This window comes from Trichosurus vulpecula, chromosome 8 (assembly GCF_011100635.1).
Source record: "Trichosurus vulpecula isolate mTriVul1 chromosome 8, mTriVul1.pri, whole genome shotgun sequence".
NCBI lineage: Eukaryota > Metazoa > Chordata > Mammalia > Diprotodontia > Phalangeridae > Trichosurus > Trichosurus vulpecula.
In genome coordinates, this window is record NC_050580.1 from 167,559,537 (window position 1) to 167,578,614 (window position 19,078).

The following is a 19,078-nucleotide window of genomic DNA, read 5'->3' on the forward strand; positions in this document are numbered from 1 at the left end:
ATGTATTTTCTCTCTCTCCCACCTCCCCCAATTTGGGGTGGGGGCGGGGTAGGGGCAGTGAAACTCCTTGTAACAACTATGCAGAGTTAAGCAAAAAAAAAAAAATTCTTCATCGACCTATCCAAAAATGTATGTCTCATTAGGCATCTTTAAGTCTCTCACCTTTCCTCAGGAGGAGGATAGTAGCAGCATGTTCCATCCTTGGTCCTCTGGGATCAAGGCTGGTCCTTTTATTTATCAGAATTCTCTACAATTAACATCTAATTACGACACAGAGAGTTCAGAAGCACCCATTCTCCCTGATTCATACAGACACACACCAGACAACAGACACGTACTCAAACCCACGACTCTATGGGAGTCTTCCCTTGAAAAAGTTATACATCTCCCATAAGCCAGGAAGCTCAAAGACTGGGCTGCCTGATCGAGCCTTTTCCATTTCCCACCCCCACCCCCCTATTTTCTTTTTCCTCCTCTCTTTTTCTTTGTTCAAGTCCAATGAAAGTTAGCCCCCAGCTTCTATCCTCTATTTAGAGCTTAGCTTTTTTTTTTTGCACATGCTCAGTTTTTTGGAAGGATGTGGGAGACTTCCCACCCTCCCCCCCATCCATCCCGCCCCCGGCCCCCATTCCCCCCCACCGAGATGCTGGCTTGCTCTGAGAGGAAGGAAACGACACTTGAGAACACTGGACGCTACCCGGGATTCTGACGCGGTGGTCTTTTCCCTTAGGAGCCGTTCATAGTGAGGTAGAGATTACATAAGGAATTGGAGCGAGGCCCACTTCCCCTCCCCACCGGCACCCCCGGCAGCTTTTGTCCCAGGCAAGGGCTGAAACGAGAGGGGGAACCTCAGGTGAAGGAAGGAAGGTGCTGAGCTGGACATGCCCGGAGTATAAAAGAATATTGCACAGGAAAAATGAAAAGGAGTTGTCCGGCTGGCAGACAGACAGATGGGAGGGCGTGGCGAGGAGCAGAGGCCCCGCCCCAGGGTGGAGATAAGGAGCAGGACTCCGCCTCCTCCCCCGCCCCCGCCCCCGCCTCCAGCGGGTTAAGAAGCCCTAGCCTTCACCCCCGGGGAAAGACGCCGTGATTGCAAGCTGGTCCCGGGCTCTCTCCCTTCTGGAGGAAACATGGACGACAAGTGTGCCCTTCGGGAGGAGACGGAGCAACTGGTGGCCGACTACCTGGACTACTGCTGCCGGCGGGAAGGCTTCCAGGAACAGCCGCCGACTACCCCGGCAGCCGCTACGATGCGCTCGGTGGCGAAGGAGCTCCGCCAGCGTTACCAGGACTTCTTCGAGTGCGCCCGGAACCAGCTGCTCGACCAGTCGCCGGAGCAAGTCATAACCGAGGTAGCGGAGCTCATGAACCAGCGCGAGTTCAACTGGGGCCGGGTGGCGGTGCTGCTGGTTTTCGCCGGGGCGTTACTAGAGATGGAGGAACCACAGAAAGAGGAGCGAGTGCTGCAGCTCCGGAGGGAAATGAGCCAGCGCTTGACGGAGAAACTCTGCAACTATCTGGTGGAGAAGAAGGGCGCGTGGCTGCAGGAGAACGGAGGCTGGGTAAGGATGGCAGGCATCCTCTTTCCCCCGGGAGGCAGGACCGATTGACTGCCGGACGAGGGGAGGGGGTGAGCCGGTCGTGCCTGGCCACATGGCCTGGGATGGGACCGGACGGCGGAGGTCAAACCCTGCCCTGACCCAGCCGGCTTATGCACAAAGAGTCACGTCCTTTGAAAATTCCTGAGTGAGCAACGCAAGCCGCCCCTCCCCAACCCCCCAGTTTCTCGAGGGATTGGGGTAGGTGAGTGGGTGGTCTTCTGGGGCGGGAAGCGGTGTAGGTGGCCGGGGGCCGGAGGAAGACTGTGCGGGGTTTCCAAGGTTGGGTGGGAGGCGGGGGAAATTCCATTTCAATCAGACGGGGAAGTTCTGCGTTCCGGCCGCGAGGGCTCTTTTGTAGGTTGGGTTTTTTTTGGTTTTTTTTTTTTTTTTTGGTTTTGGTTTTTAACCGGATGCTTAGTTTCTTTTGGGGCAGGTTCTGAAAGTAAAACTCAGCAATTAGTAGACGCTTCTTGTTTTAAGGCGGTGTTGTGGGGGTCTAAAGCAGAAGTAGAGGCAGTCTCGCTTCAGGGTGGGATTGGCTGGTTGGGTTAAATTTTTGTCTTTGAGTTCCTCCCGCCCCGCAAAAAAAAAAAAAAGAAGAAAGAAAGAAAAGAAAAGAAACAAGAGAGAAGAGAAGAAAGAAAATCGCAGGACTTTAATTCTTTAGTCAGCCAGGGGCTTTTCTCGATTTAATTTAGTCTGGATGCTGGGGGTAGGTTGGCTGCCTGGGTTCATTTTGTCTCTGGCTTTTCCCTCTCTCCCTCCCCCAAAAATGTGGCAGGACTTTTCTTTCACTCTCCCATGGGCTTTTTTGGAAGCTCTTATATCAGGCCTAAATGTTTTGCCCATATATGGACAGCTCATGACCAAAAACTTGGAAAATCAGCTGTGGGATACAGTTGGGACTAACGATTCTAATTTACAATTTATTCTTCCTCCCACACGAGAATCTAAGCACTTGAATTCAAATGCAGAGGCCTCTTACTTTATTTCACTTCCAGACCTATAAAATTAGGGAGGGAAGGTGATCTGGATTAGGTAGGATCTTATCGCCTATTTAAATGTACCTTCTTCAGGACCCTAATTGCCTACACGCCTCCTACCTGGGAGTTAGAACACCTGGTTCAATTCCTACTTATTAGTCACTGTGTCCTTGGACCAATTCCCTTACCTATTTCGCTCACCTGTGAAATGAAGGAATAGAAGACCTCTAAGGTCCCCATCAGCTCTTGATCTTGTGTGTCTGGCCTTTCTGCCACTTGTGGCTGAGCTTACTTTCAGGTTTGCTTTGGGACTTTCATGTGGGTCACCACATTTCTTAAAGGTTACCAAAAAAAACTGGGGGCTACTGTGGTGCTTTTCCTTGACCTAATCTGAATAATCAAAGGTCTTAATTTTTAAAAATCCCCACCAGAGAGTCCCAGTGCCTTAACGCTTTAAGGCTTTTTAAATCATAAATGAATGGATTCAATATCTGTATATATGCATATATATATATATATACATATATACGTGGTGTTGCCGGGAAACTAGGGAAAGTAACAGGTATTCATATAGCTCTCCTACTGCTAGGTTCCAGGCACTGTGCTAAACACTTTACAGGTATCTCATTTGATCCTTACAACAACCTTGGGAGGGGAGATGCTGTTATCATCCCCATTTTACAGTTGGGTAAACTGAAATCAATGGCAGTGGTTTGGCCAAGGTCACATAGATAGTGATCCATAGGCTGAATTTGAACTCTGGTCTTTCTGACTCCAGGCCCAGCATCCTATGATGGGGGCGCTGGGAGGACATTTGCTTTTAAATCCCAATACCTCTTCATCCAGCCTTATTTCAAACTGGGAAAACATGGTCAGCATTAACGTTTTACTGAGATTTGCTTTGAAAGAAGTTGATGGAAAAAACTAAATGTGGCACTTAACCTAAGCATTAATGGGGGAAGGGGGGCACATTTATATTAACTATTTGGCAGAAAATAGAGTATAAAGAGCAAAGTTGCCAAAGGAATGCCAAGTACAGCTTGTTTATGCAAACCCCCCTACCCAGCAAAGTTAAAATGCAACCATCTGGAGTTTAATTACTGTCACTTCTGATTATCCTGAATGGAGATGACTGGAACAGCTGCCAGCTTCAGCTTCTCAAGGGTCAACTGGGAATCTAATAACCAGGAGGGTCTTCAAAATAACCTACGTCTTTTGTTCAGAAACATGTGTGAAGTTGATGATGGGTTACTCTTCTGATCATTTCATGTGATCACTTCTGATCACGCCCCTCTATATAATCAGTATTTCTGGTGCAAATAACAGCATTCAGTGGTATCTCCTTTCTCAGCTAAAGTATCCAGATACTCAGTAAGGAGCTGTTCATTCTTTTAGCATTTTGGGGCAACTAGATGGCACAGTAGAGTGTTGGACTTGGAGCCAGGAAAACCTGAGTTCAAATGCTGCCTCAGACACTTTTTAGCAGTGTGACCCCTCATCTGTGATATGGGGGTAATACTAGTACCTACTTCCCAGGGTTATAATGATTATCAGATGAGAACTTGTGAGTTTTACTGGCTGTTATTAGCTTGGTCACCTTTTATCATATCATGACTTTTCTGCAACAATGACTTTTAAAAATAACTCCAAATATTACCAAATGCCTCATAGCCAAAGTAGCATCTCTAATACAGGCATCTAATCTTTTACATAGAACAAACACTGATTAATTTTCAGCAAATGTTGGACTTTTTTGAGGAACTGGAGGCAATAGACTAAATTGAATAAAATGGTTATTAAAATGTCTGCTGTGTTCTAGGGATGCAAAGACAAGCCTGATGTTTGGAGAATCTGAAATAATCAATGCTTTCTCTTCTCTTCCCATCCAGACTGGTTTTCACCACCACTTCACCAAAAAGCAGTCTCCCCCACAGAGTGACCCAAGTAGTACTCTGTGCTGTATAATGGCCGCAGCAGCAGGATTTGGACTAGTGGGATTAGCTCTTCTGTTAGCCGTACGATAATGGATTTTAAACTGTTTATACCAATCTTGGAAGTAAAGACCTAAGAGATTTGGAAGAGGACCAGGTGCAAAAGAGAGAATGGCCTCAGTTGTTAATTACCATCTGTTAAGATGATTAAAGCTGGAAGAAGAAACCGGATGAACATGGAACCACCTCATCACGACCGTTAAATGTTCATCTTTTGGTTTTTGATTAAGAAGCTTGCATCTTGAACATGGCCATAACTGATGAATTAACTGTTCTCTCTGACCAGTGCTTTCTCTCCTCCCCACCCCCCCCCCATTCTCCTCATAAACTGGTTGGCTGTTCAAAGGCTTTTGTGGAAGGGGACTTGAAATGTTGGTACTTCATATTCCATAAAAAGTAGTTTATAATATGTCTTGTAAGGTGCTGGAGTGAAGCCTCATGTCTTATTCAAGATTTCAAATGCCTTTAATAATGGGTATCTGATACCTTTCCTTATGAAGTGTTGGATGGCTACAGTTTAGTAGACAGCTCAAAGTCCTCTGAAGTCTGGAATTTCTGGGGTCTCTGTTTCAATAGATCTTAATATATTTTCAAAGTATTTATCACTTCAGCGTAGCATCTTTTTATTCGTTTTTTAAATACGTTCTATTAAAATCATTTTCTTATGAAGTATGTTGTGCTTTTTTAAAACTGACTTTAAGTGGGTAAGTTTATCTTTTTTTTTTTTGTATACTGATTTTCAGTTCCAAATTCCCTTCCTCCACCTCCCCCCCACCATTGAGAAGGTAAGAAATATAAACCACTAAATGAGTAAGTTTCTATACCTAGTGTTCTACTGCAAAAGTTACAAGGAATTAATCTCTTGCTTCACAATTAAGCCATATAAGCCAAGACCAATAACATTTGACTTCCTTTTATTCATACAAATGCGAGAGAAAAAAGCTTAGAAAAGTTTAAAAATAGGTCTGTGGAGATGGTATGGCCTTCTATAGCCAACCCAAAACCAAAGAAGGTTCCTACAAAGATTTAATGGGCTAAGCATTTAAATCCAAAATGGAAGTTTCATTAATACTACTCCATCTTGGAAGGAGCTTTTGGGGTATCATCTTCGATAATCAGGATTTGGGGGAGGTGAAACTACCAAAAAGCAGTTCCTTTTAACCCCCAGGATCAAATATAAATTTTGGGGGGGGAGGCATTTGAAGCCATTTACAACCTGGCTCCTTCCTACCCTTCATCTTATTGAGATGATCCAGTTACAATGTCTATTTTTTTTTATATTTATCAAGCTTCATTTTTTCCCCTTCTAATAACCTCATCTTAAAAAAGAAAAAAAAACACCTTTGAAACAAAAGTGTAGTCAAGCAAGATGTCTACATATTCCCTACGCACTTCAAACTCCCATGCCTTTTCACTGGCTTACTCTCATGCTTGAAATGCCTTTATCTCTGACCCCTGGCACCCCTGCCCTCTTTCAAGATATAGCTCAAAACCGAGTGGCCTTCTCAATCCCTCCTACTGCTAGTATCTTCCATTAACATGAGTTTTCATGTTGGCTTCTGTATTAGAACGTGAGCTCCTTGAGGTCAGATCCATGTTTTTTTGCCTCATCTCCAGGCCTTAGCCTAAGTTAGACATGCCTGACAACATCAGTTACAGTGAAGCTCTATGTACGTACCATAGCCATATTTTAGGGTTATGTAAATTTTATCGGGAATCTATAACTTAGACTACAGGGGACATAAGAATTCATATATATAAAGATGATACTTTCGGATTCCTTAGCAATAATAGGGCATGTAATTTTTTTTTAATCAGGTATGAGAGTGCTTACAACAGTATTGAGAAATAATTTGCATCTCAAGGAATTTTTCTCTTAGTACCTCTACTTTTTAAGCAAAAGAAAGAGTAATGATACATCATCTGATTCACCTGAGCTTTCAAGTCTTGATTCTAACACCTACCAGTTGCCGCTGATCCTGGCAAATCACTTAATCTCTTATTGCAATATTCTTAAATTCCAACAAACTTAGTTGCCTGAGTTGTTGGCTAGATGCTGATGGAAGTCAGTCCTTCAGGACGAGGGCTGCTTGTGGAGTAAATAGAAGTGAGTATTGGCCTAGAAGCCTTGAGCCTGGGAAATCTAAGGAAAAAAAAAATTCTGGACCTGATACAGATATCAGTAACATTAAAAATGTGCTTGCTGAATCTCATCTTCCCCAATTCTGTCTTCAAGCTCAATGTCTCTTAGTCATCTCGGGATCCATCTACATCCCAAACTGTTCTCACAAACAATCTCTTCTTGACTTTCCTGCTCTTTTCATGACATTACCATTTTCCCAAATTACGTGGCAGTATTTTCTAAATCCTTAAATGACTGGATGGATGAAAAAAGCATTTAAGCACCTACTGTGTGCCTGGAACTGGGCTAAGTTCTGGGGATACAAATACAAAAGTTGAAATGAATTGAAGGTCACATGATCAAAAAGACAAAGGCCTAGATATTTTCTCCAGACCCCACTAACTCGCCCCCAAAGAAGTATCCTATGCCAGAGGTTATTATACCTCTTTCAACAAGCTAAGAAATCAAGAAGCCTAACAAGGTAATAGCTTTATGAATTAACAGTGAAGACTACTAATCTCTAACAGGGTTCACTCAGCAACAGTTTCTATGCTCCAGTGGGGCATACTACCAGACCCACAGCTTATCCAGCCACTGCTGCTGTAGTCTTTGCTAGCATTCTCTGCCTCTTAGATCACCCCTACTATGCTGTGGCAACAAGCAGTGAATTTCAGGCCTCCACTCTGCCCAGATATTTGCAAAAGAGAGGAGAGCGTGTTCTGTCTAGGGCAACCACGTCCAATCAGAAAACTAAAGAAGAAAAAGAACTGGAGTAGGGTCCCAATATTTGGGGCTACCCTGGACCTGAAGAAGAAATTGGCACCCAGCTGGGTCCAATTCCATCCTTACGAGACTGAAGCAAAATGGATTTCCCAATACGAGAGGAGACTTTGAGGTCCAGTCCCCTTCTCCCTTGGCCAGGAATGGGGTGTGGTGACCCACCATCAAAAGGGAATGAGAGAGAAAATGATTTCTAGTCTTTATAAGGGAAAATAGAAAATAAAACTGCCATAGATCTCATGAGAAAGAAAACTCAGTTAAAAACCCTAGAGCACAAGCAGATAAATCAACAGGGATGATACTAAAATAAAAAAGTAATATATCTACCAAAATATCTAAAAGAACGAAAATAGCTCTAAATATTACAAGACAAAGGAAATTGAACCCATACCTGATGAAACACAGAACCCTAAGGATTTCTAAGATAGCTTGAAACTGCAACAAAATGTTTCAATGACTTTTTAGAGACGTTGAACATGGTAAATCCAAGCGTTTCCTTGCCTCTTAGAAGAAATAGCTTCTGACCTGGGCCATTTCGACTTTGACTCTAGATTGCATCATGTGACTCCAGTAAGGATGGGGAACGATGGATACTTCTTTGCTCGTTTATTATTCTGACCTTGTCTTTCCCCCCAACCTCAACATGGAGCATAGGCTCAATCTTCAAGGCTTGGGGAGCTCATATAACAAATCACTTTCCCTGCACTGGCAATCCCAGAGCCCACATGCAGTTCCTGTGCCAAGATACCCCTGTAGTAAGAAGTTCAGAGTTCCTATGTGCTACACCATCAATAAAATCAATATTGTACTCGGGGAAAATGAAGTGTTACTAAATTTTGTCTTAATGCACATTTGTGAAGTTTTCATTTGTTTTCTTTTTTAGTGTGTGTGGCTTTCTTGCATGTATAAGAATAAATTTTCTGTCCTAATCCCAATTCATATTGGACATTGAATGCTTCTTTTTTAGTGCCCTCCTTGTTCTCCTGGTTGTCACTGAAGAGGATTTACTGAGACAATGAGTGTGAGGAAAGGGATCCGACCCCCTTTTGTTAAAGGAAGACTCCTCTAGACCTGAACCCAATCCACCCCACATGCAGAATAGAAAATGGTTTAGTATTGCAGTCCTTGTAGTCCAGCTGTGATGCCTCAAGCTAGAGGAGAGTCTTCACCCTGTGGGACCCATTCACTGGGAGATGGGGAGGTCTAAATATTGGTCTGTCAATACATACTTCCCCCTAACACCTGCCCTCCTTATCCTTAGCTTTCTTCGAGACTGAGCCTGGGGTTGCCTCCTACTAGAAACCTTTCCCAAAGATCCCCACCCCCACAACTCCAGCTCCTTATTCCAGAAGTTAATACTCTCTTCCTCTTTGAATTACCTTGTATTGGGTTAGACATAAACAAATAAGTCTAGTTTGCTTGAAACTGAAATGTCATCCATAGAAACCAAAATGGATTCAGATTTTCGATTTACAGAAATTCATACTTTCTGTTTTGCAAAGTATTTGCTAGGCTGGACTGTGTTGACAATTTACTGTACCTTTGGGGAAACCTCTTAATGGGCATAAATCACATGGAATTCCCTTTTTCTCCCTAATAGGAGGCACTGTGCATATTTGGAAAGACTTTATTACTTAGGGAGAATACTATAGAAGAATGCCATATTGTGATGGGAGCTCATTAAAGAAAGTTAATCTGCCTCTTTATTTAATTGAATACAAGCTGCATTCCTGTCTAGAAATCTTGTTAGTGCACTTGAGATAAAAAGCTTCAGACTTTCTCTCTGACCTTTTTCAAAAAAATTAGGCTTTTATAGATTGAAGTTTGTTTTAGAGTTGCCTTGAGACACGTAGGACGTCCTTCATAAGTGCTTGTTGCTTCATTGATTTCTCATTTCACAAAATGACCATAATCCAAGTTAACTATAAAACCTGAGTTACAGATTAATGTTTATCTGTTAGGGCCCAATTTAAGATTTGTATAGCTACATACACAAAGGCATCTGTGTATAGACAGATCTGTATCTATGATCTTATTGATATGGGCAAGAGGTAGCAGATGTGCCAGATAAGGACACTGGGCTTGGAGTCAAGAACCCCTGAGTTTAAGTACCACCTGTGACACTTATTAGCAATATGTATCATGTATCCTCCCTAGGTCATAGTTCCCTTATCTTTGAAATGATAAGGTTTTACTAGATGGTCTCTGAGGTACCTTCCAACTCTAAATTTGTGAACCTCTGATCCCATGAATATTCCTTCCAATGATGCAGGCCTCAAGCCATCCACGCCTGCCCATGCCGTGCAATCCCTGTCCATGTCCTCAGTTTCCTCATTTTTCAAATGAAGGGGTTGCATTAGATGGCTTTTGAGGTCCTTTTGAGCTCTAGCGATGATCCTCTCAAAAAATTTTCCAAGGAGAGCCCGTGCATTTGAAGTCTGCCTCAGTTTCTTCAGAGAGAATACCAGTGAAACACTCTGGTTATCCACCACTCTCTTTCATCTTCATTATGTAACCAGCCCATAGGGTCTTCCTAGCATAAATTTCTGTTTTTTGTTAAGTGAATAAATGCCTAATGCCTTTGTTGCAGAGAGTTCCACATCTGGGAAACTCACTGATGAATATCAAGAAACTGTCAGTAATTTCTAGTCTTTAAAAAGGTCCCCCAGGGAACTGAGAGATTACATCTTTAACTCCTGTACTTCTTTGAAGTTCCCCATAAATCCTCATCAGTTATATATTTCAACCTCCTCGCATGCACTCTTCCATGGTCCTCTGTGTGATAGTCATGTATCTATGCATGTGATTTTTTTTCACTTTGGGTTTCCTGAACAGCCTGATAGCAAGATGGTATGGGTTTTGGGGTCAGCATATTGACTTAGCAGTTTCTTTTTTATTAGGTGATTCTTTTTTTAATTAATTCTATTTTTAGTTTTTGACACTCACTTCCATAAGCTTTTGAGTTTTAAATTTTCTCCCCCTCTCTCCTTCCCCTTTCCACTCCCCAAGACAGCATGCAATCTGATATAGGCTCTACATATACATTCATATTAAACATATTTTCATATTAGTCATGTTGTAAAGAAGAATTACAACCAATGGGATGAACCCATGAGAAAGAAGAAACAAAACAACAAAAAAGAGAGCCAATAGTGTGCTTCGATCTGCATTCAGACTCTATAGTTCTTTCTCTGCATATAGACAGCATTTTCCATCATGAGTCTTTTGGAGTTGACTTAGCAATTTCTATAGAGAGATCCTATTTACTCAGCACGAGATCCCTTAAAGACACAGTGTTGCCAAGGTAATTGGGGGTGGGAGGTGAGCATCTAAAGCATGCTATTACAAATGCCTATGTTCTTAATAAAGTATTTTCAGGAATCTCATTCTCTGATTGGCTAAGTCCCATTGCATTAGAGAAATTGTCATTTGATTCAAAAGAAAGGCTATTCTTTTTTAAAAATCCACTTACAAACTGTATGATAGGTGCACCTTTTAAAAGCCAAAAATATTCCTAATATGATCAAAACTCTAGTATCCACACTAAGAGACAATAGTGATACAGATAATTCCAAACAGCCGGTACTTTTTTTTAAAAATCACTTCTATGTGAAGTGAGCAGAACCATGAGAACATTGTACACAGGAACAATATTGTACGATGAGCAAATGTGAATGACTTAACTATTCTCAGTAACACAATGACCCAAGACAATCCCAAAGGATTCATGATGAAAAATGCTATCCGCCTCCAGAGAAAGAGCTGATGATGTCTGAATACAGACTGAAGTGTACTATTTTTCACTTTCTTCCTTTCTTTCATGTCTTTCTTTCTTTGTCTTTCTGGGTTTTCTTCCACAAAATGATTAATATGGAAATATGGTATGATTGTACATGTATAACCTATATCCGATTGCTTACCATCTTAGCAGGGAGGAGAAGGAGGGAAATAATTTGGAACTCAAAACTTTTTTTAAAAGAATGTTATAAATTGTTTTTACATGGAATTTGGGGAAAAGAAAATGTTTTTACAAAATCATTTCTATTAAGTTTCAGAACACTTTCAATGACTAACATTGAACTCAATGAAGACAGAATATTAACTTAATGGCAAATGATGATCATAAGGGAAATTCAAACCACCTAATAAGCTAAAAGAAAGTTTATAGTATAATATGATTTGGCATTTACATTAAAATAAAAAAAGTCATGCTTTGCATCTCAAGTGACATGCATGTTCACAGTGGTCTTTTTAAAGATATCTCCTTTTTGAACGTACTACCTTATAATGTGGACTTCATGTGTTCTAGAGAAACAACCTGGCAATGGATAAGGGGTCTCTTGGAATAATATAGACTCTAGCTTCATGCCTCTGGCATCTCCTGGCCTTGTGTGACCAGGGAACACTTAATCTCTCAGTGCCCTGGGGACCTCTTTAAAGACTAGAAATTACTGACAGGTTCTTGATCTTCCTTAATGAGTTTCCCATGCATGGAACTCTCTGCAACCAAGACATTAGGCATTTATTCACTTAGCATTCTACTAACTACTTCCAAAAAGGAGTTAAGATGGTTTATGAAATCAAACCTAATACAAAAGAGACAATTCAAAATAAAAAAGAACAAACAAAACAATGAAAGGAACAGAAGCATAGAGATTACCAGGCATCTGAAATGAGTTAATTACAGCAGTTGAGCACCGAATTTAGCTCTCCATTTCCTGACAGCTGAGGAGGAAAGGGAAACACAGTGAATTGTAAGGGTTTTATAGTCTGTCAAAAGAAAGCATGCGAGTTCATTTTCAGAGGCAAATATTTTCTTAGCATTGAATTCAAGAAGTTATTTATTGCCTGCATCCTCCTATAAGGAGCATTAGATAACATGATGGACTGTGTGTCATCAGCAACAGTTCCACAAATGACATCAAAAAATGAATCAATTGGATATTTCTTGGGTGAACTCTATGTAAGCACAAAGGACATAAAACCAAATCCTAACTGCAGAGAGCTGTTCAATAAATAATCAATTACTTATTCAACAAATATTTATTAAGCATTTACTATGTCAGGCAGCAACCAAGTGGTCCAGCGGATAGAGTGCTAGGCTGAAATCAGGAAGACCTGAGCTCAAATCCGACCTCAGACACTTAGTAGCTATGTGACCCTAGGCAAATTGCTTCACCCTGTTTGCCTTAGTTTCCTCATCTGTAAAATGAATCGGAGAAGGAAATGGCAAACCACTCCAGTATCTTGCCAAGAAAACCCCAAATGGAGTCACAGAGAGTCAGACATGACTAAAAAGACTAAACAGAAAAAACAATATATATAATATGTATTATATATAACATATGTGTATAGATATGTATGTGTGTGTGTGTGTATATATATATATATAAAACTATCAGGCACTATGCTAGGTGTGAGAGATACAAATACAAAGAATAAAACAATCCCCATTTTAAAGGAGCTTACTATATTCTTTCAAGGGAGATGGTATATACATATATAAGTATATGCAGAATAAATATAAAAAGAAGGAATACAAATATATACAAGGTACTTTGGGAGGGGTCTCTGGCATCATTGGGGAGGAATCTGGAAAGGCTTCATGTAGAAGGTTGTGCTTAAGCAACATCTTGAAGAAAGTGAGGTATTCTATGGAGGGGGCTGTGCAGAGAGAGTGAGAGAAAGGAGAAGAGGGGGAGAGAAAGAGAGACAGAGAGAGGGAGATATATATATATATATATATATATATATATAAAGAGAGAGACAGAGCAAGAGAGAGAGAGAGAGAGAGAAAGGATGATGCTTAAGGAGGCAATCTAGGCGATCTATGACTGGCACATGTAAAGGGGTTGGTTTTGGCAAGTAGAGAGTGAGGAATGATGTCGAGGGGTCTACAAGATGAAGGTGGAGCTTACTGTGAGTGACCTCAATTTTTTTCGGTAAAGAAAAAGACAAGGTCCTCAGCTGAGAGGGGAGAGGTAGGGGGAGGCAAAGTAGAGCTGATGTAATGTGGTCTAGTCATGTATATTGTTTGCTGATGATCCAACAGGAATACAACTCATCTCTTTAAATGTTATAATCCATCTAAAGGTATTACAACATGAAACAGTTTTAATTTTAACAAAATGTTCTGCTCCTTTATCTGCTAGTCATTAGCCAGAAGGTTTAGCTTTTTCTATAGATAGCTCTTAAACTACATAATTCATGTCATCAGCATCAAGAAGTATGTTTTCTTGTTTTTCTTGTTTGCTATAGTTGGAGGATATGCATAGGAATTATCTACCACCTATACCAAAGGAGTTTATATATGAGTTGAAAAGAAGGGGTTGAAATCACACCCTGCGGGCACTCACTCCTTTCCTCAATTATTTAATTCATTAATGATTTCAGGCTTGTAGAGAAGATACCTTGGCACAGTAGGACCTTTCAGGTACCCCCCAAATCAAGGCAGCTAGGTGGTACTGCTTGTTGGTATTACCCCATTTCAAAGGTTTCATAGGATGAGTCTGTTTTCTGATGAGATCATAGGTTTGTTGAAGTCGAAAGTGTGTAGACAAAAAGGACTGGGTTCAAATCCCAACTCAGATACCTGCTGGCTCTAAGATTCTGGGCAAGACTCAACCTCTGAAACATAATTTTCTCACCTATAAAATGAATATTATAATAATATCTATTTCAAAGGATTATTGTGAGAATCAGATAAGATAATTAAGCAAATAGCTTCACAACCCTTTAAAGTACCATATAAAGGGGAAGGATCATTATTACTTTAATCCTCATTATTTTACCAAATCCCTAAAGCACCATATAAAGGTGAGATGCTGGAGTATAGTATTTAGATCTGGAAAGGACCTCAAAGATCAATCTATTCCAACCCTTTCATTTTACAGATGAGAAGACCGAGGCCCAGAGAGTTAAGGGTCTAGGTCACCAGCTATCAGTCAATAGACAAGCATTCCTCATTACTGCCAGCTTTTAGCTATCCCTCACCCCATCCCTCTGGGGATGCCCTTTTGCAGCGTTTCCAGACCTCCCTACATCTGGGACATTGTCTTTAGGATAGATAGAGGCAGAATGGGGATCAGGAAGCAGAGTTCACAGATAATTATGTTCAGCACGAGAGACCCGAGGCTCTTTGGAAGGTGAGATCCTGTAACTTAGTTTTTCAACAGTTGTGATGAAGATTGGAACTATAAGTAAATTTTCAATCACAGAGATTGTGGAAATTGGGGGAAAAGTAACAAAAACAAAAGCCTCGTAATAAAAATCAGATCTGGAAGCATAAGAGCAATATTAATTATGATAAAGTCTATCAACCACTTACTATTCATGCCCTCATAGCCAACAGCAGCATAATGACTGTGAACATCAACTGGCCGGGCAGCTACAATGACAGGTCTAGAGTCAGGAAAACCTGAGTTCAAATCCGTCTTCAGAGATTTATTAGCTGTGTGACTCCAGGCAAGTCACTTCACCCTGTGTGCCTCAGTTTCCTCATCTGTAAAATGAGCTGAAGAAGGAAATAGCAAACCACTCCAGTATCTTTGCCAAAAAAAAACCCACATAGGGTCACAGAGTCAGACACAACTGAAACGACTGAACAACAACAAACTTCACCTGATACAGGGGAAAGCAAACTGTATTCGGAAGAGGCAGCTAGGTGGTATAGTGAATAGAGCACTCGACCTGAAGTCAGGAAGAGCTGAGTTCAAATCCAGCCTCAGACACTTATAAGCTAGCTGTGTGATTCTGTGCCAAGTCATTTAACCTCTGACTCCCTCAGTTTCTTAATCTATAAAATGGAGGTAATATTGGTACCTACCTCCCAGGTTGTCATGAGTATAAAATTAGATAATATTTGGAAAGTGCTTTGCAAACCTTCTAGAACAATATAACTGTTAAGCATACTCTCAGAGGATCTAGGTTCAGATCCCAGGTCTGCTCTTTACAGTAACATGTGAATTACTCAGGCTAAGCAATAATTCTGATATGATCTCCCTTTTGGAACAGCAATGGTCATACATATATGCTTCTCCTGACACTAGTCTGGCTCAGATCATCTAACTTTGACCAGATGAAACCAGATTGAGTAGTTCTCTGTCAGATGAATGCTGAATTTCTTACTTTACACAGACACCTCTTTTGCTGTGTTTTTAATTCTGTGCTTTTTAAAGAATGGATAGTACCCTAAGGAAATGTGCAAAAGTTGTCACTCTTACAAGAGTATGCTTCAGTGACTGTTAGAGATATTGCAGCAGCTGTCAGTATGGGGAAATCAAGGGTTTCCAGAATAATCTAAGCCTATGATGAAGCACAAAGAAAAGTACAGTCAAAAAGAAGAAAGTAAATACGTCAGGAACTGACCGAGCTCTTGCTGCAAAACAAACTAATTAATCCTAAGAAAACAATCAAAGACCTTTACAGGTAAGATGGTAGTTGATCCTTGTGCACTACAGCATAGTCTTCTCAAAGTTAAAAGACCGTAGAGAAGGACTCAGCTGCTAACTGTTGCTATGGGGGGAAAAAACAAACACTTATCACTAAGATAATATAAAAGCTGGAATACTGAAGATTGGAAAATGGTCATTTTCACTGAGGAAACTCCCTTTTTCATCCAATGCTATACTAAAACTGTTGTCAGAAGTTCAGATGAGCCTGGAAGATCTGAGCATATTCATTAGACTGTAAAACATCCACCCCAAAAAAAACTGTTTTGGGGATTTTTTTACTTTCAATGGCTGGAAATCTTGTCCCCATTAAGGGAATAAAGAACTCTTATCAGTATGTTGATATGAAGAATTGTTCCAATATTACAGAAATTCAGAAACGGAGATAGAGTCCTATGACACAGCCTTGAACCATGTGACACATCACAAAAAAACGTTTATCGAAGAATTAGAGACAACCATGCTTCCCTGGCCCGGAAACTTGCCCAATTTAAACCCAATTGAAAATCTATAGCCTTGGAACAGCTAGTGGCATAGTGAGTAGGGCACTGGTCCTGGAGTCGGGAGGACCTGAGTTCAAATCCGGCCTCAGATACTTGACACACTTACTAGCTGTGTGACCTTGGGCAAGTCACTTAACCCCAATTGCCCTGCCTTCCTCCCTCCAAAACAAATCCATGGCCCTGTACATACCCTTTCAGAGCAATAGCCCTGCTAAGTCTGTATCCCAAAAAGATCAAAGAAAAGTGAAAAGAACCTATATGTACAAAAGTACTTAGAGCAGTTCTTTTGTGGTAGCAAATAATTAGAAATTGAGGGGATACCCATCAGTTGGGGAATGGCTGAACAGGTTGGGTTCTGTGATTGTGGTGGAATATTAGTGGGCTATAAGAAATGACAAGCAGGATGCTTTCAGAAAAACCTGGAAAGTCTTATATGAACGGATTCTAAGTGAAGTGAGCAGAACCAAAAGAACACTGTACACAATAACAGATGATCAAATGCAAGGTACTTAGCTACTCTGACCAACAAAACAATCCAAAACAATTCCAGAGGACCCGTGATGAAAAATGCTATCTATCTACAGAGAAAGAGATCTGATACATGCTGAGCACAGATTGAAGCATACTTTTTCACTTTCTTTATGTTTCTTATTTTTATTGGGGGAGGGGATTTTGTTTGCAACATGGTAAGTAGGGAAATATGTTTTGCATGACTTAACATACATAATTGATATCCTATTGCTTACCTTCTCAGTAGGTGGGGGAGGGGTGGGAGGGAGGGAGAGAATTTGGAATTTAAAAACATTTAATGAATGTTTAAAAGGAAGAGAGAGAGAGAGAGAGAGAGAGAGAGAGAGAGAGAGAGAGAGAGAGAGAGAAAAGAAAACCAGAAAACCTATGGGCTATAATCAAGGTTAGACTTAGAAAAATGGGCTATTTGTCAAAGGTATGCCTAAGATCTAGTGTGATAAAAGTGTGGTTTTATGATGAAGAATTAAAGAATAGGTATCAAAATTTCATCTACTCTATATCAAATCATGTGAAACACGTGATTGTAGCAGAAAAAAGAATTTATATTACATACTAATAGTTTTTCATACATTAAAAAGTTGTAAGTTCATCATAGAAATCAATTTAATTAATTTTAAAATTATTGTCCATGTTCCAGTTAATGTGCACACCACTATACTATTTGTGTAACTTTTAGTAAGCCATATCACATCTTTGGGACTCAGTATCCACCCCAAATGTTCACACGAACTATTGGTGCCCAATCTGTAGTAAAGCATTCCAAGCTCATGTTGGTCTGATCAGCCACAGTCGGACGCATTGAAACTTGACTCTAGCACAGTGATGTCATTTTGATCCTCTTCAAGAATGAAGGATAACAACCAACTTCCCCTCTTTTAAAATGAAGGAGTTGGAATAGAAAACAGATTACTTTGTATAAGCTTTATATGATTATAAGACTAAATTCTGTGTACGCATGGATAAGAAATTCAGTATGAATAAAGAGTATGACTTAACAGCCAAGAAAGCCAATGGAATCTTTTGTTTGTTTGGTTGGTTGGTTTTGGTTTTGTTTTTTTTTTTTGTTTTGTTTTGTTTTGCAAGGCATTCGGGGTTAAACCAATGGAATTTTGAGTTATAGATGCAAAAATAAATTTCTTTCCAGACTACTCAGGTTGTCTAGCCTTACTTGGGAGATTTCCAATAAGAGTTACCTGCAGAGTTTCCAAGTATCCTGTACTCTGCCCTGGTCAGACCATATCTAGAGTAGGATGTTCAATTCTGAGTGCCACATTTTAGGAAATGACGTTGATAAGATGGAGACTATCTAGAGCAGCAACCAAGATGGTAGATTCTGCCCATATGATGATTAAATGGTGGAACTGAGGCTGTTTACCCTCTGACTTGGGTGGGGGGGAGATACCTATCTTTAAATATTGAAGAGTTGTCCCATAATAGAGGGATTTAACTTAATCTACTTGGTCCCAAAAAGCAGAACTAGGAGCAAGGGGTGAAGGTTGCAAAGAGACAAATTTGGGCTTCATATAAGAACAAACTTACTAATTAGAATTCTCCAAAATAGAATGGCTTCCTTGAGAAAGAGTAGGTTCTCCTTTACTGAAAGGTCTTCAAACCGAGGTTGAATGACCACTTCTTAGGCAGAAGGAATTCTTTTTCAGGAATGGGTTGGACTAGATGGACATTGAGGTTACCTTCCAACTATGGAATTCAGTGATCTTCACCTTTGTGCATGATCTGAGGCCAATATAACGGACGTGAAACTATCTTTTCATTTTAATTGAATTGAACTGATTGTGACCAGGCACTTCAGCATAGTGTAAAGAATGCCACATCTAGAGACAAAAGACCTGGGTTTGAATTCTACCTCTACTGCTTACTACCTGTGGCATCTTGCACAAGTCATTCATCTAGGCCTCATTTCATCTATAAAATTCAGGAGTTGGACCACATAATCTCCCTGTAGATTACATCTAAATATATGATCCTATGTTTAGCCTTCATGTCACGTTATCCATGTAGTATGGTTGTATTATCACAATTTTTTAAAAAATGTAAAATAAGGTGCCAGTGCTAAGAGATTTGCTAGAAGAACTACTTGGGTCACGGGGTAAGCCACC

The 19,078-nt window shown here is 40.5% G+C and overlaps 1 protein-coding gene across 1 annotated transcript; it reads left to right on the forward strand.

The window, feature by feature from the left end:
* Positions 1-1,077: 1,077 nt before the first annotated feature.
* On the forward strand, positions 1,078-5,244 carry BCL2L10 (BCL2 like 10). The gene is made up of 2 exons (XM_036735685.1): positions 1,078-1,562; positions 4,474-5,244. The coding sequence occupies exons 1-2, from the start codon at positions 1,131-1,133 to the stop codon at positions 4,606-4,608; spliced, it is 567 nt and encodes a 188-aa protein (XP_036591580.1). The 5' UTR covers positions 1,078-1,130; the 3' UTR covers positions 4,609-5,244.
* Positions 5,245-19,078: the final 13,834 nt, after the last annotated feature.